The following is a 26,006-nucleotide window of genomic DNA, read 5'->3' on the forward strand; positions in this document are numbered from 1 at the left end:
TATAGACGTCGATATAGCGGAACCATTAGATAATTGAAGCGAAAGGCGGAGGAACTCATAATCCTTGAGAGGTATCTCTCCCCGTCCCTTTCCCTGCGCTAAGAAGGGTTTCTGCCGGAGCGGAGATAAAACGAAATCCCACGCAGGGGCAAAAGGCATCGTCAAACGAAATGACTCGCTCTATATTAATTGGCAATCTAGCGATCACAATCAACCGCTCCGTTACGCGCGTACCCTTACAAATCCGTTCGATTCATCGAATAATGAATAACGTAAAACATATTTCGTGTTTTTCTTCGTTTGTTAATGTAATCGATTTCAGCAATAATTCAACGTTATTGCGGGAGCGGAGCGTACGAGCGTGCTAGTGATGCAATAATTCCGAATTTCACGTTGATTACATTGCAGCACGGAACATGCCTACGATACTTTCGCGTAAACTGTTCTAACGTCGTTGTTTGACTTTTACGCAAACTGTAAACCCCCGCTGCAGTGAGAATACCATGAAGAACCATGTTGCAAATATCCGACATCGCTAACATAATACAACGGAATGTAATATGTACGTAAGGTGAAGTGTACGTACCTACGTACGTTTATTCGTACATATAAAACGCATCGCGCGCGGAAACGGAAGTGCGCGCGATTCTATTGCTCGCACATGCATACGCATTTGTGTTACTTACGCCGATAAATTCTACTTTGAATCGTAAGCACGAACTTCCGACTCGGATGAATCTCGGTGAGCGGCGCGAACCCGCGTTTTTCAGCGATTACGTGTGACTACTCGAGAATCGTTTTAAACACAAATCCGCGTAGAACAGTGCAAATACAGTCGGCGCGATTGTTAACGGTGCGATTAAATTCGTTCGGCGATTATAGTTTAATGTTATTCGCTTAGTTGCGCGTATTCTATCTCTCCTATTCATTCTTTGTTCATTGCGCCTGAATAATATTTTCTTGTCTGAGAGTTCGCGCTCATTAGTCGAAAAATCGCAGACACAATCAGGCACGCAACGGGAGAATCTATTTTCTGCATTTTTATTCTTGGAACAATGGGACATAATATCGAAAAGTATAATAGTCAAGAAAGTATATATTATTCTTGTGGTATTTTGTTCGTGTCGCAGACGAGACGGCGGTGGAACGCTAAAAGTGAACGCGAAAATGTGCTATTTTATCGACAAATCCCGATATATCCCGATTGGATCTTGTATCTTGAGAGAGCCCAAGGGCAAAAACATCGCAAGAGAAAGAGAAATAGAGAAAAAGAAAGAGAGAGAGAGAGAGAGAAGGTCTCTGTTAGAATTAAAAGAAACTCACGAAGCATCGAGAAATCGAATGGCTTTCATTCCGTGCCATCTTCGCAAACCCCTTCTTTCCTCTTTAGCTACCTCCGCCCATCCCCGTCTAGCCACCGGACGTTCTTCTCCTTTGCACTTTCGACGAACAGGTCGTAAAACGTTTTCCCATAAAGCGTCCTTCCTGTTGCCGGCGGCACGTCGCCGAGAATCATTACAAAGAACGTCGAGTGGGAAAGGAGGTCAAGTAGATGACAAAGAACCAACGATCATTCATCTGTACTCTCGCGATCATCCCGATCGATGGCCAACATCGCGTGCAGCTCCCCCAAATATGTCATCAACTTCCCTATCCACGGGACTAGCTTTGCGAAAATGCGATCTTGTACGGGCAATAAACTGAAGATTATCTATAGCTTTTTGTCTTCAATGCTAATTAATTCAAGAACGCTCTTTCTCTCTCCGAAAAATGCTTGGAATGGAAATGTTCATGTAATGTTATAAACGAGATTAAATTTTAAAGCTATGCTTTATAATCGGATTCTGTTGATACTCGGTCCATCATCGGCGATAATATTTCAACCACGGTTGAATCGTTCATGCAAGAACTGATCAATCCCGAATTACGTTATAGACATATATATATTCGTGATATATACATATTGCATCAATGAGGAACGAACCCGCGGATGTTCCGAATAAATTGCTCGGAAGTTCGCGTGGCAGCCGAGAAAAATGTCCATTGCCTGAAGAATATTCATTCTCAGCGGATTTCTGAACTCTTTCTGTGCGCAGCGACATTGCAGTCTCCCCGCAGCGCATAAGGAATCCGGAATACCAGCTTTCGCATTTGAAAAGGAACTGACAGAACGGCAATAGTAGATAAGTAAAACCGGAAGAATGAAAATGAAGCGAAAGAAGAGGAAAAGGAGTCGTATTGCGGGGGAAATGCTCACGGCGCATCTCCGCGGTAAATAATAAAACTTTGCAGGAGCAGAAAATATATCCGATCCGATTTTACACATTTCCTCGTAATATTTCTGATGTGAATAATTTTATGGAAATAGCGTAAGTTAACCATTTTTCTCGTAACACAACGTGCTAAAAGCTAAAAAGGATGTGAGAGAATAAAGTTTAAAATAAGTTTATCCGGTACATTTTTTTAAGCAAGTTTTCGTGCATTATGCTACGACCAGAGACATACTGCACATACGAATGAATGATAAAAGATTAAACGCTGCATGTTTCATGACTTTCCTGTTAAAACGTTAATGCCCCCGCTGTAACAGCGTTAATTTCCTTTTTAGTTTCGAAGGAAATCTGAAGATACGCGAACGTGATGCATTAGCACATGAAGCTGCATATCAGAACGTACGTGATGCTGAAACCTGATCGATTGTATGACACGTACGTTGATATCACATCGCTGCGTGAAATACGCAATGCGCAAAACATTCCGCCGTTACTATGCACCCTTTTCTCCCTGAAACCGAAATATCACCGCGGATAACAGCGTCATACGATGGGAGATAACGGGGGAGATCGCGGGAGTGTAAAAAACTTAGATTACAAAAATGCATCAAGCGGGACGGTGACAAATAGTCGAACTTTTCTCAAGCTGCGAATTACACACGTATTTTCATGAGCGCGGGCGCGGCGCGCGCGAGCGCCCTTCGGATTCGCGGCACTTAGGGAACGAGCCGTCCTTACGAAGGGATTTTCGTCAGGACGAATCGCGCGCGGGATGCTGCGCCATCGTTCTCGGCGCGCGCGATGGGATTTCCCGGAACTTTTCCCGACCGCAGCCATAACTGAATTCGTTCGCGCCGCTAGATTTCGCATCCCCATCAATAAAGTTACACACAGGATTTTCCCCGAACTTTCGACCTCGGTTTTTAATGATTCTTCGATAAATCCGCGGCAAATCTCTCTCGATGAAAATCTCGCGGGGAGACGTCGAATGTTTCGACAAACTTGAGAACGTGCATCCAGCCAGCGTTCGCACGGAAGTTGATGGTTACAAGAGAGCGATATTAAGTCACCAAACCCACTAACAGTAACGAGCATCGGAAGAACGATGGCGTCAAGAACGCACAAGGAAAACGCGCTGACTCCAGTGGAGCGAGTAAGAGGAAGCTAGTGCCATGGCGAAATGAAAGAAAAAAGAAGCTATTAAGATGCATAGAAGATATGCGCCGGGTGCGGCGCGGTTGTAAATAATGAAACTTTACATCAGCGCGGAGATGCTTGCGGTGTTTTCATTGCGTGAAGTGGAACTGTCTAGACGCATTCAGTGCTTTCCAACACAGCGAAAGCGCTTTTACGGCAGCCTGTCCCCCGTTCTCCTCTTCCGCCTTGTCCGCCACCTTCTAGGTTCTGCAATTTCCCGCAACGCATTCTCTCTTTTTTATCGTCTACTTTCTCGCGCGTCGCGGTGCAACCCTCTGGGCGCCGCGTACCTGAGCGCCAGGCCGAGCCGAGCCGAGCCGTGTCGCGTCTGGACGCGCGTATTTGAAACGAACCGCGTTTCCGCGAGAACGAGCTCGGCGTTTTCGATCGGACGAAGGCACGCGCGGAATTCATCCCCCAACGTCGGGTCATTTGAAAAAGCGCTTCGCTTTTATTAAAATGGGATAGAGCGCGAGAGCCCGCGCTGATCGCGTCGACGCAACGCGCTACGGCGTGTAATAGCACGGGTCATTTGCCGAAGGTAGTGCGTGACGATTGGGTTGATCGAATTTACAGCTCCTACACACCGGGAGCCAGCAGCCGGTCTGCGGAATTACCCCTTTCGCTGCCGAATATTTCCGAGTCCCTCGTAGCAATTTCGACAGGTCCCGCCGATGGATGCTATTAAGCGCTGATGGTTTCGAGCGTTCGCGATTCTCCCTGACATTGTTTCATCGTGGCTCTCTACGTTTCTCAAGGTTGTAATACCCGCGTACTATCGGTTGGGGCTTCAGTTTTATTAGCACGTTAATTCGTTGGGGAAATAGAGGGATGATGCGCAAACAGCGGCTGGAATAAACGCAAGAGTGAAAAGAAAAATATTACAGAACACTCGATATGTCCTTTTACAGTGTTTATTGAAAAAATACAATTTTAACGTTTTCCTGGTTTGACATATTTGTCCCCAACCGTATATTCTTTTAAAAGATATCGTGTCAGGCACGCTCTTTCAAGACAGGTCTTTTTCTCTTCTTGGCACATGTGCGTCCCAAGTGGCTCGAAGGAGTTGAGCAGCTCCTAACGGTCGTTTCATCGTATTATCGATAATTTGCAATTTACCTGCGAAGAAGAGCCGCTCGCGACACAGCACCCTTAACTCGGCTGCGTTACGACGCCACATGGGCACGAAACGAGCATGTTATCAACGCCGTTTCGATCATTTCTCGTCGTCGACGGAGGCGCGGAGAAGCGCGCAGAGAAGAGAAAGGAAGATCTTGCGCGCGAGATTAGCATACTCGCCTCGGTCAACGAATGCGCATGCTTTGGGCATTCGCAGCGTGATCGGTTCACGATGACCACGAACATTCTCGTCGGCATGTAAACACGATGAAACACCAAGCAAGGTGTCTGGTCCTCCCGAAAACCCTCCTGAAAATCGAAAATCAAGAAAAAAGAAGCCGCTCTTTCAAGCCCGCAACTCGAAGTCCGTGGCGTTATTACGCGCGTCGATGGGAGATAATTCGGCGGATGCTCGACTCCGGTATCATTTCCACGTGGTGCCACGCTGCAAACGGCACCGTAAATTAGCGTACGTACGACGAGCGCGCCGAAAAGCGAGCTCGTGGCGTGCGAGAGCTCGTTGGAGAACACCGCGCCGGGGTCGTCGGTTATGCAAAACGCGGCAAACGGCGGAGGGCGGGGGAGAATTAATTAATTCCCGCCTCTTCCTTTTCGTTTTTCTTTCTTTCTTTTTTCTTTCTTTCTTTGTTGCACTTGCACACTCGCGCGCAGCGTCGGGACGACGGTTGGTTACGGGACTTCGAAGGGAGCAACTGATAAAACGAGCGAGACAGCGAGAAAAGAGAGTCCGTCTCTCGCTCTCTTTGTGGGTACGCGAGCGTGCGTGCACGAGAGGGCGAGATGGGGAGGAGAAGAGGGCAGCTGTGCACGTCCACTAATTTAAATTGCCGTTTCGCTCTCTCAAGTATTCCTAGGAGTAATCAAGCTCCGGTCGGCCCCGACGGAAAAGGTCATCCATACACGGCTACGCGCTCCCCGGGGCAACCCTTCTAATTATTTTTCGCGAGTAGAGAATTATGCTCGGACATACGGGCTAACGCGTGGCGATACCCTCTAGTTCCGCCTCGTCTCCCCGTTTCCTTCCTCCTGTCCCACTCGCATCTCCCTTGCATTCACCCGCTTCTCCCCCCAGTCCGTAACGTACTGCCATATCTATGATACGGTCGAGCGCGGCGTGACTCGCTGCTACGGATTTCATTGCTAACATTTGCGGTCGCGCCGGTAATTCGCCACGCGGTATTTCAGAATGTAACTTTGTAGCGCGTGCAGCGGTGTCTATATATTCAATGTGCAGCTCTGTGTGTGCTCGCGAAGCTCCGTGCTCGCCGATTTACACCGTGCACCGTGTATTCTGCACTGCGGCAAGTTTCCGTCGAGGATGAGGTAACCGGGGTTGCAAGCGGGGGGTGGGTAACTAACTGCGTATGTGGGACGTGCGCGCATATAATACCCTCGTACTTCTTCAACAAATCTGTTTGTGTTGTACTTCTCACGTAAGTAACCCCTCACTTAGCCCGTACTTATGATGTATTAAATCCTTATGTGCAAGCAAGTGGGTTCGTAAACGCAGTTGCGATTAATCGATGCGTCAATTCGTCCGAGTATGAATAGCTCGAATTTAAATACCAGGCACCTTGTAGTGAAGCACAAACGCGAGACGTAATTTGTAATGCAGAAGCTACGTAAGTAATACATTTTTCAAAGATTCCTTAATAAGATTTGTAGTATCTCCGTATTGAAAATTATTACTTGCTATATTATATAATGTCTTACATATCATAATTTTATGTACCACTTGAACAGATTTTATAATGTTAGTAATAACCACTTACGGAAAGTTATAGAAAGATAATATAAAACAACGATATATTTTTGATATTAAAATATTCTGTTATCAATACTGTATGAGCGTCCGTTAGAATATCAATTATTTATTATTTTCAGGAGAAAGAATTTATTGCAATAAAATTATTAAAATATTTTACACAAAATTTTTGTTCTAAATACGTAGATAACATCGCGGAAACGGCGTAGAAAATATGCTTTCCATTCGAGAAAACTTTTTCTTCAAGGTGGCGCTATGTCAGGTCACAGAGCACTGTTACCATCCCTCATTGAATGCCCAGCATCCGTATAAAGACTATTCTCTTCTGCTGGCTGCTCCTGACATCTCGAGGATCTATATTTCTGGTGGAACCATCCATCTTTGGACCGTTCAGGTGACTAACGCGGAATATATCGTGCTCCGCGCTACATTTGGGAGGCAACACTTTCCTTTTGATGCATTGCATATCCCCTCGACTGCCCCTACCGCGCCGCACATACAGCAGTCGCGGAAATTTCGGGATCATACAATTATAATCGCGCGAGGTGTTTTCCGAGGTCCTATATGTATGTAAAGTTTATAGCATGCGCGAGCGACCGCGTAACAGCGTGAGACAGCAAACGGATATTGAATTGTAAATACATGCATACAAATAATACGCACAACAATGCATAGATATGTGTGCTAGCCCGTTACGAGCCTCTTTCTTTTATATCCAATAGCGAAAAATAAAAAATTGTAAAATATTTTACACAAAATTTAAATTTTATATGGGACGCGCGATAGCGGCGTGTCGGACCCGCGCGCGATGAATATCCGCTCTAGCGCACTCGCGTATGTATGTATGTATGCATGTATGTATGTATGCCCCTTTGCAAAAAGCTAGATATGTATAGGTTGCGACACGGAGTCACCGCACTTCCTTTTTACGTGTGGAATTTTTGACCAATTCGGGATCGGTTATTGTTGAGCGCTTTTTCATTAGTTTTTAAGTATTTGACGTCAAGTATTAATAGCTCAAATATCGATTATCTCTTGAATAAAAAGCCCATTAAAGAGAGAATTTTTAGTAGACGCATATTCAAAGATGTGTAAAAATATGTACATATAATCTAGGAAAAGATAATCGATACATTGATACGAACAAAACAATATGAGATAATACGCGCGCTCGCGCGTATCTGAAAAATAATTAGCTACGCATCGATGCCGAGCCGATGGTGCATCATCGCAGCGTGCATGTAACGCTCTGATGGTCCAGCTTGCGTATAATCCCAGCCGCTGTATCTCGTCGCAAAGGCAAATGCCTGAAAAGCCGTCCTTATTCGTCGTGAGCGAGGATCAGAGTCGGAACTACGGCTTAATATCTGCTGGATGTATGGAAAGGGGCAAAATTGGAAGTTTATGTCCACACGGTAACCGAACAGCAGGGAGGAAGAAAGAGAGACAGAAGGAGAAACGAAAAGAGAGAGAGAGAGAGAGAGAGAGGGAGAGATGAAGGAAGAACATATCGAAGGGAGAGTAAGCAAGGGGATGAAAGTGGCACGAAGGCGGAACGACGGAACGGAGACGTTTGCGGAGTAACGACAATGACAGCGGCGACGAGAACAATGTCATTGTCTGGCATCTCGCGGGGAAGCAAAGCGGGCGAGGAAACGGTGAGTACGAGCGGAAAGGAGAGAAAAGCGCGTGAAGAAGGTTTAGCTCGCGGATGGATATTGCGCCCCGTATGCCACAAAAGCCGCGCCCGCGAGGAACCATCCGGCCCGTCGGACCTCCACCGACGCGGAATAAACCCGCGTTGCTTTCGCAACAATGGAATTATATCTGAGTTTACGTCCAGTTCTAATCGTGCCCGCCGGATGTTTTCCCGCTTCGGAATCATTCCTCTCATGTCCGCTCCATTGCACCGAGTCCAAATTATCGACCGCGTCGCCGGATGTACCGCATTGCCAAGCAGCAAGCATGCGGAAAAGAATTAAAAAAGATTACGAAGATCAATGAAAATTAACAATTGTAATAAAGAGATAAACATTATAATGTTAATAATGTATATCAGAATAATGTTTCTTTATTTCTTCTTCCGCGAGATTTAATGAGCGATGTTAAATTTTTAAGTAATAAATGATGAATAAAAAATGATGAATAAATGATGAATAAATAAAGTCAGGATAAATACATCTAAATAAATAAATCATATTCCATTATTAAAAGATTTTTCATATAATTTACACGTGAATGATGATTGACGTGGTTGAATGTATTTCGAGCGAATTTCATCGATGGGCGATACGAACCCTCCGTCGAGCTGAATGCAACGATGCGTTTATATCGAGAGGTTCGCTTTTGCTGCCAAAAATTCCTCCGATTTTCACATCTTCTTTATTAAAAAAAAAAGAGAAAAAAAGAGTGGACACACCAAACCAAAATATCGACGCGTTTATGAAACTACCGAATATTGAAAGGATATTCCGCATATACGTGTTTGGTCGCTCGATTCTTTATTTTCATCTTGCCATCAAACGTTTGTATCATGATTGTGCGAGCAACGAGCGTGTCTGCCTATTTCTTTCATTCTCACTCCGATGGCGAAGTACAAGGGAGTAATCTTCACCTCCCTCGCTCTGCATTCCGCCGTGCACCCTCGTCGTTCGCGCGCAGGTGTAATCTAGCATCCCGCGTTTACAACGTGGAGACAAGGCTACCGTGTTAAGGTAAAAAACGTATGTAAAGTAGGGTTCGTTCTCCGGGAAAACCGAGCGCGTTCGTAGCTAAACGCGGTCGGATGGGTGGGTGCGCGCGTGAACAAAACGATCTCTGTTTAGACCCATGTCAGTGATCCTCAAAGCCGGGATGAACGCGTAACCGGAGGGAACGAGGGACATCACGTCGAAATTGTACGGGATGCAAAATGCATGAGGAGTCCGGAGGGCGGCGTAAAAAACAGGACAATGCCGGCGGGCAACAAGAGCGAATTAAATTCGGGGAGAGGAGGCGTGGGACATTAAATGGCTTCCAAGTACATCGATGTCTCACGTAGTTGTTTCGTGGATAACAAACGATTTTCTGGCTCGCGGTGTCGAGCTTCCGATGGTTGCTCGTCTCCATCGTGAGAGATGAGCGGCGAAGCGGTGAGCGGGATGGACCGGGTTAAGGGAGAGAGCGGAAAATTATAGGAGGAAGTAATTTAGCCAGGGGGAAGAGGGCGAGCAGAGTTATCTGCGCGACTCAGCGTCGTCGGTGCTCAGCGGCTCACGCTCGTCGTCGTGAGGATCGCCGTAAATCGGACTAAAGCCGCGATACCGTGCGCCGTTAAACGCGTGCGTCGCATCGAAAAAATATAGAAAAAAAGGTGAGGAAAAAACACGGACAAATGCACGGCGAACGTGACTTTCGCCCATGAGACGCAGATAATTTCTCGTAAGCCTCGTGTGTATCGTTAAAACGGGAAAGCGAAGCGAAGTAAGATGTACGTGTTTTATCGGATACGGATGTGCACGTCGGGAATATCGCGTTGAATTATGATGGCAGTATAATGGCGGATAATCTGCTGAACGACGCGCCCGAGTATCAACGGTGATTTACACGGTGAGGCAACGACAATAATGCGGACAAGCACGGATGACGCTCAATGCGTTAAAACCATCGGTGTCGCTGGGCATAATTGCGAGAAATGAATAAGGATCCACGGCGCGACGCGCGTAATCCGAATCTTCGAGCTTGCAGCGACTCAAACCGTGTTTCAAGTGTACGTGTACAAGCTAAACGTACATTTTCACCCTTTTACGCTTCTCTCTTTACGATCCAGTACACGTATGTTAGCTATTGCAATAAAACCGTTTCTCTTTAAGGACATGGTCATCTTCCGGGAACGTTCGAGCAATCCAGACGCGTCTTTGCATTGATTGGTCGAATTATAGAGGTGGCGTTTCGAAGTAGATTAATTCGACAGAAGCTACTCGGAATATTCCATTATCTCGAGATGAGCCCATCAATCGCGGATCGATAAGCAGTTGAACTGTGTAAGGCGCTGTCACAGAGGTGACACGACGCATCTCCGTGCCTCCTGTCGCGGATCAAAGAGAAGAGCTTGCGCGGAGGGAGGATACGGGCGAAGCAAAAGAGGAAATGCAAAAATGTCGTGGTATCGAGACGAAGTGTGGAGGCGTGACGACGAAACGAGACCCTTTCCGCGCGTAAGTCACCGGTGACAGGCCGGGAACAGCGTCACCGTCCGGAACAGCGAGAGATAAAGAGAATACCGCGTTAAACGAGACACGAGAACGACGAGGGAGGACGAGGGGGAGTCGCAAGAAACGCGATAAGAAGCCCAGGCCGAAGAAACGGACGAAAAAGAAGAGGCGAAGGAGCGGTTAAGCCACCGACTGGATATTGCGCAGTGGCGCAAACAAAAACCACCCCAGCCCCAAACCATCAGGCACCACCGTCGTCGCGAGGAGGAAGACCTCCCTGCGCCCTCTCTCTATCATTCCCCTCGCACCCCCACGTGACGTTCTAACCCCAGCATCCAGCTCCAGCTCGACGTCTCTACCGGGATGAGCGGCGCTATCTCTCTCCGCAAAACATATAAACTTGGCAACAGAAGGCAAGAAACTTAATTCACTGGAAAATACACAACAGATAAAGCTGCTTTCAGACGCGCCGCTGAAAGGAGCGAATGTCGTTGCTCGCGATGGCCGGCGATGCTTTCAGCGACGATGCGCTAAATGAGAAGCCGACCGCCAAAGGACCGTCTGTTGGCCACTTCTCGCTCCGCTCGCCCTGGCCCCGCTCGCTTTTAACGCCCCGGGAAATAATCGTAAATATTTCCCACGTCACAACCTCCAACCCTCCCTCATCCCCCGTTTTTCAACTTTATACGGCATTCATACGTTATTCGACGTGCGACGAGCGCGAGGAGGCTCATCCTGAAAAATTTATCGAAATTACGGACGACGCGGCAAGCCGCCCCGTATATCAATGCCTGCTAATCCACTGGAATGACGTTGTCATTGGTGTAACACATGTCGGTACACGTGACTTCCGTTCATGGATATATCCGCACGTGTATGACCAGCTAGTCCTTCTCCCTCCGATTGCAGGTACAAAGGGACGGGAAGAAAGTTGCAATCGATTCCACTCAAGATGGTCAAAGGACTGACCTTGTTGTCGGCACACGACTCTTTGCAATGTCTTACGAGGCAAAAGGGTTATATAAGGCTTACAGAGTTATATAAAATCATAAATGCGCTTCAAGACAGAAAGAAGAATGTCGAGGATTGGGGGACAGAGAAGAATTTAAGCAGAGAAGAAAAGGTCAGCGGAGAAAATCTAACGGTCGGCTGCCTGCGTATTAGTGGGCCATAATCCTTTGCGTTTCCAAATACTGACCAGCCACGAGCGTCACAGACCTGGACGAGGCGTGAAATGGCACTTTGCGCCAGCCAAGTGAAGCCTAAGGAACAACGTCAAAGTTGCAATCAATCGCATTTGGGGCGGAAAAATGCCGGTCCAACTACCGCACGTGTCGATAGTTTGCATGACAGCGTCATGCTGTGCGAGGGGTTGGATAAAATCGGCAATTTGTTACTGTATCGGGATGACATAAGATCGTAAACGGTTACATTGACTCTTTCACGGAAAGAGTCTGTCAATGATCCCGCTCCGAGAACGTTGACGATGAATCTCGTATTTCTACTTTCATTCTCGGAGTTTTAAACCCCGTTCACGTATATTCGCGTGCACGTTCCGCAGTCCGCTGCCTGAAGTACCATATAAGGATCTCGGCTTACAGGGCTTCGGTCGCGGGCCATACATCGCTGGGGCTTAAATATTGTTCCACTTGAGAGTTCGAAAAAGCGTTAACTCCGCTATTATTGTTATCCAGGCCATTGCTAGTCTGATAAATCCACCCGACGCAGCACGGCTGCGAAATCTGCTTCCTCGCCCGGCCCGGCGCGAAGTTAACGTTCGCGTTGATGCAATCCAGCGCACCATCAGCACGGTATTTCTGATGAAATCGATCGCATTCGCCGAGGGTGGCCCCTTCGCACGCAGACGACCGGCTCCTCGCTCACCGATGAATTCCATTTACGGTCTGATTCGCTTATTCAGTCTTATTGGCGCGAGATGCTCTCTCGGGCGCGCGAGACACCGAAGAAAGAGAGATCCGACGAGAGTGCTTCACGACGGGGAGTTCGCGAGGCGTGTAAGGAAAAATATGAACAGTTTCATTCGTCCTGGTCGCGGGTGCGTCCTGCATACGGCACGGTGTGCACCCTTCCGACTCGCTTATAACGTTTAAACCCGACGCGCGGTTAAACTCACGCAAAATTACGTCCAGAATTCATGCGAGCCGCGGCCACGAAACTCCAGCCGAGCAACCGGAACTCCTTGTTGCTCTGCAGATATTGTTACTCATGTGAATACACTAAATAAATTACAGCTTCAGGAACAGCGGCGCGGTCCGTAATAAGTTAATCACTCCGCTCCAAGTTTATAGCGCTCACCGACTAATGTAATTAAATGATAGAAATTGCGTTCCTCCTCCTTCTCCGCCTTCAGTTCCTCCTGCTCCATACCTTTCTCCTTTCCTTGTCGACGACCTGAGAGACCCTTCGAGGAAGCCCTAAGAACCTGGTGGTCGAGACGCGGGACATTTGGGGAAGCTGAACACAGAGACGCAACGATGAATGCATCGCGCGATACGAACGGTCTCGGGGGTGTGGTGCTTGTGTAATTGCGATCGGTGAAAACGACAGGAGCGCGAAAAGGCACAACAATTTCGCCGGCTCGTCAATAAGGGAATATCATCGTGAAACACATACCGATCACTCCAATATCTCCGACCCTTCCGCCGAACTTCAAAGCTTTCGCGTTTTACGTTACGCACCGCACCACATCGTATTACATCTCGCGTTACGGCGCGTTCACACTGATTCCGCCAGAAACGCGTGTTGTATTAAAAGATAGTTATCAGAACAACAAACGTTTGATGGGGACATTTAGTTTGTGATATCGTTATGGTAAATCGTATTAATTAATTATTTAATCGATTGTTTGCATTTTTCGAGCGTGTTTGGATAATTTGATATCTATTTGCTCCGCTCTTATGATCTATTTTCTAATTTTCACGAGCGATTTAAGCACGTACCCTCGTCCATAAGCTTACAAGAAAATATAAGCTTGATAATTGTGTGCAGAAAATGGTATAAAATGGATGAAAGACGAAAGTAATTGCACGGGGAAATCCGTCGACGATGTGGACGCACCATCACGATTTTCCGGCGACGTCGAAACGCGCTTTCCTCTTACACAAGCGTACACGTTTATTCGTACAAAGGACGTGGCCGGGATATACACAAGCGTACCCATGAGATCAAAGTCGAGACAGAATTTTGCTTCAGGGGTCTTTAACTCGACGTTATGCGGAGATCGAAGAGTCCGCATTGTATATGCAAAACGCGTACAGATACGTATATGATAAAACGCGGACGAAAGTTGGAAAAGTAAAATCTACACGCTGCCTTTGTGCAGTCGTCATCCATTTGTCATGGTTATACGTCAAATTCTCTTTATTCGTGTACTACACATATATCCCTTTGTGTATAAAAATATGTAAAAATATCAATAATGCACGTATCCGCCAGATGATAACCGATGACGATACATGTGTCGTCCTTTATTATATGCACGCTCGATGTTTAAGCCATCTTTTATTCTTGGGAGAGAAACAGTTAAGTATGTTAAACAATGCTTTAAAAATGATACTTTTATTAGAAAACTTCAAAAGATACATATTGTCAAAGATTGCATATCTCGAAACGTTAAAAGAGAATTGCAACTTTTCAGTGATTACAAAATAATAACCAGAGAGAAATCTCTTTTTGGAATTTTAAAGAGTTAGATATTAATGTGTCCTCCATTTCATAAAACTTGTCACAAAGTAACCGCGGTATACCCACGAATAAGAAAGGAACATTTCTATGTTTTATGTTATTCAAAAATCATGAAATAGTAAAAATAAACCAATTACTTCTGTTGCACTAAAAATGCAGAATGTAAAGCACTATGGTTTATCTCTTGGCGGACGCGTGTGTATATAATATTTAAAATTTGCATTATTCTCGAAACGAGAGATACGGTAGCCGTAAAATAAAAAAATTTCTTTCCGAGAATCGGGATCGTTTCGCGGGATAACGCGGCAAGTTTTCACTGGGAAATAAATGGCGATAAAGTTATTCCGCTTGCGTGTCCGCCCATTAACATTAACGCGACGTTTACGACGCATCGTCAAGAACTTCAGCCGGGCTATGGCTTCGTACGCGCTTACAAAACTAAAGTTTGTTCTACGAAAAGCTCGTACCGCTTCGACGACATCTTTATCGTCGATATTGTCGTCAATAATGAGCTTTTACGTGAACCTGGCATTACTTGGTGTGTCCGAATGCGATAAAACGCCAAACCGTATCGATCGCGGTGCTAACCGAACAGCTGCTTCGTGTTCCAACGTAGAGCATTCGCTTCGCCTCATCCCGCTTCCGTAAGGAAGATTGGCAAGTCGATGGGAATGAAAACAGTTTTGTAATAACGCGGTACGGTGTTCGCGTTCCCTTACGTCGGCGTCATCGCGTTGCCTTACGGAATACCATTAAAAAGTTTGTTCCGGTCGCGTTGCGCTCGCGGTCCGAAAACTTCTCTCTTATCAAGTGCCATTAGTATGATAAAACACCTTTAATCATTGACAGTTGGGTTACTAAAGCAGTTCGCGTGATCCCTACAAGGAAAGTGTTGCGGATCATTTTACGGATAATTCGACAGAGTCGACGGAATAATATGCCGTCGAGTGTATTTGTGTGTACAGATGCATTTCTTGCTTCCATGATAGCGACAGATATGTTCATGGAGCGTTGCTGAAGAAATTTAATTAAAAAGATATGTTCCCTGATGTTTTCCATCCGCGTGTAATTTTAAAGAGTCGCTTTCGAGATCCTTCCTCGCGAACATTGGCAGAACCAAAAAGAAGCGTGACGCGAACATCCACTGTTTATTTAAAAATGCAACTGAACTCAAGCTCAAAAAAAAACGAACACGCACTTCTCTCGTGTCGGTTAATTAAAAAAAAGTTTATCGCGGACAAAAATACACATCCGATCTCTTTGCATTACTAATTATGCGGATGCACGTTCTGAAAAGTTCAGCGAATCCGATTCAAAGAAAATGGAATGGGATCTTACTTTTTTATAGCGCAACCGGAGCCCGTGGCATGTTATAAACATCCACAAACAACGTTCTTTAATTAAAAAGAAAAAGAGAAAATATATGTCGACAAAAAATTTATCTCGAAAACGCAAACACGCGATCTCGTGAACTTTAGCCTCGTTGTGCCACTCGTTGCAATTACTATTATATATATATTTTTACGAAACTCACATGAAAGTTGAACTCTTCTAATGACGTGCTTTGGCGAGATACTCGGGATCGCCGCGTAGAAATAGTTGTAAAAAGGCAAAATTGAGCGACACGATGCAATGAGAGAAAATGACGGAAGAGGGATAAAGGAGTCACATCGAGGAAAGTATCTTCTGATATGTGGGTCAGGCTTTTTACAGCTAAGAAACTGCGAAACATCATGTACGATGTTTTGCTATAAAACAATGGCGACGTAATGAAAGTCTTAATTCTTATAATCAAAAGTGCTGCATTACGTTATAAGCACTGTATATAATTACAGTTTTGCATATAACTTTCCATGTTAGTCCACTTTCTATCATGGGTACTCTCGGTTTGCAATTATAGTTTACGATTAATCGATATCGTTTTGACAGTTCCACGTAACGCGTTACATAATACGGCTGGTTGGAACTCAGACTAATAGCAGTAATTAATTTGCCCCTAATCGATACATCGACTTAGTCGTTATCGCTATTAGAGTCGGTGACTATAACTAGTCGTTATAGAGTATATTATTGTACATTTGTCACTTTGCAAATGCTCTTCTCTCGCGCCTCGGACGTAACGTTTAAATAACATCATTGATCTATGTTGCGTAAATGATAACCGCAAGATGTGTAATGAGAACGCAACAACCGGATTAAAAACATATATTTTATGCAATGTATTCTAGATGCGTCATAGAATAATTGCTGAGAAATGTTTACTGTTTTCGGTAATGATGAAAAAAGTAACATAATTATATTTATTTAAAAATGAGGTGTTGACGCAACCAGCTTTTAATTAATGTACAGTCATACATTAGCGCGGCTTTTTACGTTGCTTTTACCTCGCTCTTGTCCCGCATTAATTTTAAATAATATATTATTATATAAAACCAGCTACCCTCGCGTAAAATTCTAGCTTTTTTATATTTAAAAATTTCTATATTTTTACAATTTTATGTTTAAAGAGTAAATACGCGATAAAAAAATCATATTTTACCATTTTGCGCACAAGAGTAAAATTAATGATATTCTTTAAATAATTATTCACATCACGGACATCCCGAATGAACGTGCGGATCTCGTGCAAATGCGCATGCCGATTGTCTCTGGTCTCCTCCTGCAAATCCGCCCGAGGTTGTTTGAAAATTCTGCTCTAGTGCAAGGGCCTCTGCATACCGAGTCCTTCGGAAAGACGGTCCTGCGTGTGGGTGGTGCGTGTACATGTCGCCACTATGCGACGCCCGAGGCAAGCCATTAGACGGCGACAATGCGCACCCTTTTCCCGACTTTTATACGTATTTCCGCCATTACTGCGCATTCTATGTCGCAATAAATTCTTTCTCCGTCGCATTAAAATTCTTGAAGGGCATTCTGAATACTTGGCGCGGCGCGGCAAGCGATATTGATGTCCCTCGCCGTGAACAAAACGGCTCGCAGCAGCGTGCAGCGACCTTCTCGGGCTCTCACACACTCGTACCGAAAAGCCGAAAAGGGCGAAGTATCCGAAGGAGGAGTCTATGCGAAGACCGAGTGGCGCCATTAGCAAGCGTAAGCCCTTTCGCTATTTACAGACGTCTCCATTAAAACTGGTTTTCGAGATTATCATATCGGATGGGACACGGACGAGAATTGTTTCTATTATTATTACTAATGTGATAATGGTGCAATCCATTAATGTATTTAGCCTTTTAATGCGTCAATCCTTTCATATAAACTGTCTGCAGAGATGTATGATGGAGGGATAGATGGGACCAAGATAGATGGATGGACATTTATTGACGAAGTTATCAATAATATGAATAACAAAAGGGAAACGCGGAAATTGGAAACACGTGAAACAAATTGAAACGAATACTTGGAGAAGTTTTATTGCGAACAGGAAAAGGGAAATCCTCTTGTAATCATTTAAAAGCCGACGACATCTGTATCCTACGCATGGATGACGCAAAGTGCTTTATGAGAACGCGCAAGAATACGCTTTACTTGAAATTCTATCAAACGTGTGACATGTGTTTAAGATTCATTTTTTACGTAATACCTACATGATTCAATATTATAACAAATAACGATGACAAATAGATGACTTATCTGTTCACACTAAATGAAGTAAGCTTTTTGGCAAGAAAAAGAAGCAGGGAGAGAGATTTTTCTGTATTTTCTTAGAACGAATAAGAATGTTATACTGGAATATCGAGCAAACATTGACTGTTGCTCCTCTAGGCAACTAACGAAAGAACCGACGAGGAAATTCTATAAAAAAGAATACTCCGCTTGATTAAGCAAGACCCTTTTTCTCTGTGTCAGCTCTAATTAACTGTGTAGATCTCTGCTACCGGAAGATAAATGAAAAAGGATTACGCTCGCTTATGCCCTGCCTTGTACACCATTTTGACATCATTTCTACCTTAAATAAGCATTAGAGCTGCAACGCGGCTCATGAATTGCTCTATGCTATCATAATGAAATGCATATTGTATGTATAATCATATTATACCGCCTCGCCTCCTTACTTGACACATATACGCTCAAGATTGTATTACAAAATTCCGTCATAATATTGCGGAGGGGAGATGTTTGCCGGCAAATGGCTGAAAGGCCGGCAAAATTAATTGATCGGAGGTAAGCTCACAACATTTTCGTGTGATGAGTAATTGAACGGGAGAAGACGATGAGAAGTAGAGCCCTTTAGGGTCTCTATCGGGGAAGAGGTTATTTTGGGACGGATTGGGGGATGCTTTCATCTCATAATTACTGACTTGCTTGCAAACTCCTGACCCGAAATGTGAACGATCTAACGTGAATATCCTTTTATTTTGCATTATTCTTGTAATTATATACCAGTTGCTCTCCTCATATAACAAAATGTTAAGTACGCACTTTCGTTGTTTCAGTTTATTCAAATCGGTTGCTCATTTAATCTATAATAACGAAATATTGAAGTAAAATTAATTAATTTTCAAACTAACAAACATTGAGAGAGAGTGACAATAGGCCTACATGGATGCATTTAATATTCAACATTTAATTAATTCGGACTCGAAATATTATACCGTGAATAAATATCGTACTGTTTCTCTGAAATTATAATATTCCGAAAGAATTTGAAATATAGAACAAAAATATAAATTACAATATTATGATCTCGTATTTATATCTCTAATAATTTAATTTGGATGTTAATGTACGCAAACATACGTTTTCCAAATCCGCTTTCAACGATAAATTGCATTTTCGACGCTGCAACAAAAAATCAAAAAGTTAAAAATAATTGCAGTGATAATATAAACTAATTACTAAAATATGATTATTTTCGAAGTAACACGCGCGACTAATAATCAAGAACGAAAAATCGATTTATTATTGCGAGTTGCTCAATTAATGGACAAATAAATGATGCGGCGTTTTCCTCTGCACTAGCGTATACCGATATGATTAACGTCGATGTTGCATCATGGTGGAAAAGTTTCGCTGTTCCATCGCTGTCAAAAGTTTCGGCATTTAGTGTCAGATATCCGCAATTATCCGTTGATAGTTCGTTAACTATATCACGCGAAATAGAGATCGTAATTAATGATAGTAATTTGTGCGCGCGGACGATATTTCGTAAAATATTTAAACAACTATTCTACCTCGCACTCGTGGCTACATTTCGGGTCGTGCACACTTTGGCCGGGACATATTATAAATCAAAACACGAATGTCTTGTCGCACACTGTGCGGTTAATAACGAGTCATAAAGCGCGCATATATCTCTTCCTAATCGATAGATTTATGTATATGAATGGCCGACAAATCGTACGGGACTAACGTGAACGAACGGTTGCCATGGATTTTCGGGACGGGTCGCGCTCGCAAGCGGACACGAGCTGTTTTTCCGATATGGGCGACACTTTGCCGTCATCGCGTCGACGCTCGCTACCTCACGCGAGATTCAATCTGACTGCTATCGTGCATCTCCGCATCTCATATGCGATATTAGATTAATTCACATTGCGAGTTTATTAATCAACGAGAAAGAACGCGAGAGGGCGGGAGAGAGAGAGAGAGAGAATAGGGAAGATAATCCGCCGCGAAATAAAATAAAAAAGCAATCTTTGCCCAGGAGGGAGATGGAAGACAGCTTAGTCGATCCCGATCGTTCGCTGACTTGGAAAATCGATTGTACAAATTGACGAGGTACGTATGGTCGATATGCACGCCTATTTAAATAATATAACGCGCGTACGTTAACGCGCGAGAGGATACACGGCAGCCCGGTAACGCGATCGTTTGCATATTAATCCCGGCCGTGTGGACCGAAAACAATCAGAAATACGAGGTGGAGGTAAATATAAAATTACGCCGACAAACGTAATGAACACGGATGCGCCGGAAATTACGCCACATTTTAATGTTTAATTGGCGCACGAGCTGCGCGATGAAAAACGAGCAGAAGCCGCTTTGCGGCACGTAAAAAATCCGTCCGATCGAGTAACTAGTATACAGCATGCGGTTACATCACGCGTGTACTTTCCATTTTGCATTGGCATATTGATGAATTGTTATTGTAATACAATATTTTAATTTTTTACGTAGTGAATGCGGTAAGTGATAGATCGCGTTCATATTGATTAAGGTAGCTGAAGTAAGAGAGTAGTTCACTAATAGATGTGTGGAATGAAAAATATCGTAACGTGTACAAGAATCATATTAGAAAGAAATATATATTACGCATTTTATGTCTTAGTTGTTTTATATATATATATATATATATATAAGTATATAAAATCACTTGTGTATGTAATTGCAATTATTTTATGTATATGATATAGCGGAGCATATAAATATCATACATTTTCTTAAACATTTGTGCGTCACAATAGTTGTTTTAACGTAACATAAAATAATATCCATCGTAAAACTTCCTTTATGATTTTTACATATTTTTCAACTTTGAAACTTGTTTTTACTGAATTGTTATCTTAATATGTTAATTATTGATTGTTATCTTAACATGATGCAATGACTTAATTTCGCGTAGCAATGCAATAAATAATGGATAGCATGCGGCTTAGTTAAAGTAAAATGAAATAAATTCGAAAAACCGAATCAATCAGTCAGTTCATCGATCTCTCTCGATCTCTCAAAAATTTCTCTTTTTAATTCGTTTAATCCTTTTTTGTATCGTATTACATGTTGTGTGGTACATGTATAATTAATCCTTTTTGTTCTTTTTGGAAAAGATAGAATGTACCTAAGAGAACAATGAATATATTTCAGTTTTCGTAACACCGATTCATCGTAACGAATTAAAAAGAAAAATTTTAGAGAGATCGGGAGAGATCGATAAACTGATTGATTGATTAATTATACATGTACCATACACTGTAACACGATAATTGTTTATGTAAATTATATATAAATAGTTCAACCTTGCTGATTTATGCAATCAGCAAAAGTTATTGCCTCTTTGACGCTTATCAGTCAGCTTATTTAAATAGCCACTTTTGCAACACTTTCGTTATATACGTAGTTGATTACTTAGTCTAAATTAGTGAGTCTTCCGCTTTACTCGAGTACTGATCCGTTCAACGCACATACAACAGGTGAAAAGAATAATCTAGTAAAAAGAATATCTTAATACTTCCAAGATTTTACGATACAACTTTTTACGAATTTTATCAAAACTGTATGCATCCATGCATACAAATATATAGTTTTGATAAAGTTTGTAAAATGTATCGATACTTTTTATATGTTCGTTTAGTAATAAGATAAGTCTTGTCATATTTCTGTTTAGTTCCATACATTTTTGACTAATATTAAATAATTTTTATATTCCATCTCTCCATCACAGTTTACATTCTTTAACAATCGTGACCTCACTTTAATAGAAACTGCATTTGGGATATAATATCCTCTATGATTTCTGAAAATTTAACATCTAGCAATCGTATCGCGCAAGTAAGTCTTTATTAAATAACATAAATCTAAATAGAATCAACTGAGATATGAGATTTCATGCCTCGTTATGTTCTCGGATTTGGATTTACGGAAAATTCTCAAATTTCTGCCTAAAATAGTTGTGTAATTAGGCATGGTATCATCTAAGTATTCGTTAACTCCGTGGGTGTAGTGCGATTTAGAACATAATGGAACACGAGGAAGTAGCCGAGTACGTCGTTAATATCTTAAATTTTAATATCTATCATTTTTCGAACGTTTCGCAACGGGAGAGAATAAATTCGAAGAAACACTAAATTGTGTGTTTTATTGTTTGCGTTCGTGATATACGGAAGATTAAATTACTTGCGTAAAAGCATTCTATATAGTGTTAGAAAACGACTTTAAATTGATATGTTCATTTTCATTTACACTAACTGTTGAGCGATACGGATCTCAATCTATTAATATAACAAAGATTTAATTTCTCTTTATCTGCAGATTTAATAGAAGAATGAAGCTCTATTGGGTTATCCTGTTTGGATTCGCGATATCTATCGCAGCAGCAGGCGTAATAATAGTAAGTACAACAATTAAAGCAACTTATAATATTATAGTAAATTGTAATTTCCTTAAAAAAATGAATTTAATAAGAGATGAGATTCTGAATTTTGTATAATATTTGGAATCATAAGAAAGATGTGACACTACTTTTCAACTAGATATGCGATTGACATGAGGGTGACGTGTCATGGCGATTCATATAAGGTTTACATTGTGTGTAAAAACGTTTTATCTGTTATTTATTCCATGCGAATTTTCTGTTCTTCAAATGTGTTGTAATATGTTAATTTAAATGCGTTGTTAAAGATTCTCATGCAAGATAAAACGTTAGCGTCGATATCTCAAACCTTGAAATTCTAAACATTACACATATACGCTTCAATTTTGTGCATCTACGTTCACATTTTTCTAATCTAATCTAAATAGATACATGTGCATTGATATGCTGCGTCATCTACATTGAATATTCGAAGGCGCAGTTTTTTCCCTCTATGATGAAACACACAGTTACTACAAATTGATATCGATCTCTCCATCTTTTTATTATATCCGTTTTATATTTTCTATAAATTAATTCTATATTTAAATCACGCCTTAGGTATATCAGAACAACGAAGAAAGCGAAACGTAGCGCGTATAGAGACAGAGGAAGATGAGGATATCATGCGGCGGTCGATATATGCCGCTATAAATAAAGTTTCTTTGGTCCCATACATCGCCGTTTCCGGCGTCAGCCTTTTCTTGTTGAAGAAATAAAAGTTCGTAGTTATAGAGTCGATCGGCGGGGGCGCATTACAACTGATATAAAATAGGTGCTCCGGATTCTGTCTATTACTCTCCTCCTTTATTCCACGATATTAACGTTTTTCACTCTTCCTCTTGTCCCCTGGCATAAACGCACTGCTGCTGCTGAAACTACGGCAACGGTTCTCGTAGTGCGAAAGCATCGGAAGGGAAACAACAACGTTTATTCAAACCGTGTGGAAATAACTCGCGAGATATTTAATTGATAATAAATATTAATAAATGATTCCTCGTTATCCGTAACGCTATATAGTAATCCAGTAATTTTTAATCTTTCTTTGCCAGAATACAGAAACCTTCGACTTTTGTCAACCAGGCAGTTGGATCCTCACGAATACAACAATTACGTGGTCCAATGATACCAATGGTACCAATGGTACCTATCAAATCGTGGGAAACATCACATTTAGTCAGGTATGAAGTCGTTAGCGTATACATTATCACGTCGATCTTAAACAACGTGCACAATCGTGAGATGTTCTCGTGTGCTTCCGGAGTTTGGCTTGGTTGATTGTACGCGAAATAAACTGGACACTACAATATTTATCAGTTACCGCTTGAAATATTTTAATTAATATTCTTCTGGACTCTTTAATTAATAAAATGTTTTGTTTCAGTGCTTGTGGTGTCAGATATATACAATACATGTCATAATAACTGGCTGCAAGAATCAATCCGCATGTATGACACAGCCGATGGGGTGGGTTGAACAGGTCGATTGCAACAGCGAAAATCTCACAAATTCGGATCTCGAAGCTTGCATGATTGCACAGGTAATTTTCCCATGATTGATTTATCAATCGATATTACAAGAAATGAAAGTCCACCCGCGCATGAAGACAGGAAATGTTTTGGTTGCTCGCGCTTGAATCCCAAAATTATTTTATCCCGTAGAATCGCAGGTAAAGAAGAGAGTCGCGAACTCCCCGTTACGTATACGCTATATTTTATTTTTTCCGCTCAACATTACCAGACATCTGGTGATCTCCGCGTTCGGTGATGTATACACGCAGAAACGGCCTGCGATTGATTGTCAATGCCGCATTTACCGTTACGTATACTATTTGCTGAGCCCTATTGTCGGAGACACATGGAACCACACTCGTATTAAATATTACACGTGCACCCAAATCCGCGTGAGAGGCACACAGATGTGCATGCGGTAATCAAAAGTATAAGAGTAGACGATGCAGCCCAACCACTGCGTTCCCCAAGTGCATGACGATATACTTTTCGCATTTGCAAACATATTTGATCAGGGAACGCGATAGATGTAGCAGGCAGTATAAAAAGAAATTATAAATACAATTTCTTCGATTCATTTAAAAATTCTTCTTCAATAAAATTAAACGTCTCGAGAATTATTTTCAGCTTGCAGCTTCAAAACTCTAAATGAATGATAAGATGTTATTTAAGTCATCCAATTTTGTGAAATTTAATAAAATTTTAATACCGATACAATATTAATATGAAGAAGGAGTTGCTTAAAAGAACTGCAACAAAGAAAATTGTTTGTCTTCACAACTTGTACTTTAAGTATATATAAATACACGAGTTTGTGTATAAAACTTATTACTTTGTATTTTATTTTATAGGAAGTGGCAAAGCTAGAACAGGAAAGGAAATATTTAATTAGACGATATGGAAGACTGTTTGCACAGGCGTTCTTCGCCTATGAGTTCTGTATTGATTTAGCTAATATAAATCTTAATAGCGATGGAGAATCGAATGAATCGAATGGATCGAATGAATCAGGTAACACAGGCTAAAAAAAAAGATAATGGTTCGAAATAAAACAAATAAATTGCTCAAAAATAGATGAGATAAGTGAAATAAGTCAGGCAAAATAAATTTAATAATTTCGCAAAAACTATTTTTTGAGATATATTGTATCTTTTACGCATGATTACTATCGTTTAATTAAACTATTATATGTTATAAGAAAAATGTATTGTGTATATACTAGCACATATATTTAATCACATTAACACTTAATGTTTAAAATCCGAACGATAATGTGCATACATCGCACCGTTTATACATATGTACCGGTTTTATGTATGTCAAAAAAGTTAAGTATTGAAATAAATAAATCGCACATTTAAAGCTTATGCATACAGATATTGTGTACTTCTTATAACAGAAAAGATTCAATCTAAGAAAAGGTCCACTTCAAGAGTCGATCAATCCTTATAATTTGACAATTACAAGACACTGCCTCTCAGAGCTTGAGTACTTCAAAAGTGCTAACTACGATGACGCGAGGGATACTTTGAAGAGAATGAAGATCCTTTTGCGAAGATCCTTGTTGATTTGTAACGCATAAAATATTTATGACCATTTTGTATTTTGAAATTTATAGTATATCTATCAAAATTATTGATGATATTTTGTGAAGCAGGGCTTGCAAAAATATCGATTACAGTCGTCATAAAACTTATTTGTTCTGATATCGCATGACTCGCTAGAACACGTTCTTTTCAAATCCTTATGAGACGCATCATGTGTATTTTGTGACTGCTTCACAAAATATCATCAATAATTTTGATAGATATACTATAAATTTCAAAATACAAAATGGTCATAAATATTTGAGAAAACATAGAGATTTGGACATGTGGACAAAGGAGAAAAATAATATATAATATAAAAATATAAAAAAAAATAATTACTCGAATAAAAAAAGGATAAAATGACAAAAATGCAAAAAAAAATAAAATAATGATAAGAATACAAAAAAAAAACAAGACTCTTCTCTCCGTCCACCTCCTAGTGGTAAGAGTCGGGCAACGTTAGAGACTAACGGCTGAGGGACGAGGGTGATTATGAACTTTTCATGATGGCTTAGAATGTAAAGGGCTCTTATTATTACCAATTTATGTATTTATAGAGGATGATACA

At 41.8% G+C, this 26,006-nt stretch overlaps 1 protein-coding gene across 1 annotated transcript; it reads left to right on the forward strand.

Annotated features, from left to right (window-relative positions):
* The first annotated feature begins 21,300 nt into the window (after positions 1 to 21,300).
* LOC105282944 lies at positions 21,301 to 25,224 on the forward strand. Its single transcript, XM_011345288.1, has 5 exons — positions 21,301 to 21,400; positions 22,239 to 22,317; positions 23,391 to 23,519; positions 23,723 to 23,878; positions 24,701 to 25,224. The coding sequence occupies exons 2-5, from the start codon at positions 22,252 to 22,254 to the stop codon at positions 24,872 to 24,874; spliced, it is 525 nt and encodes a 174-aa protein (XP_011343590.1). The 5' UTR covers positions 21,301 to 21,400; positions 22,239 to 22,251; the 3' UTR covers positions 24,875 to 25,224.
* The last annotated feature ends 782 nt before the right edge of the window (positions 25,225 to 26,006 follow it).

Source organism: Ooceraea biroi, chromosome 11 (genome assembly GCF_003672135.1).
Source record: "Ooceraea biroi isolate clonal line C1 chromosome 11, Obir_v5.4, whole genome shotgun sequence".
In the NCBI taxonomy this organism is placed as follows: Eukaryota; Metazoa; Arthropoda; class Insecta; order Hymenoptera; family Formicidae; genus Ooceraea; species Ooceraea biroi.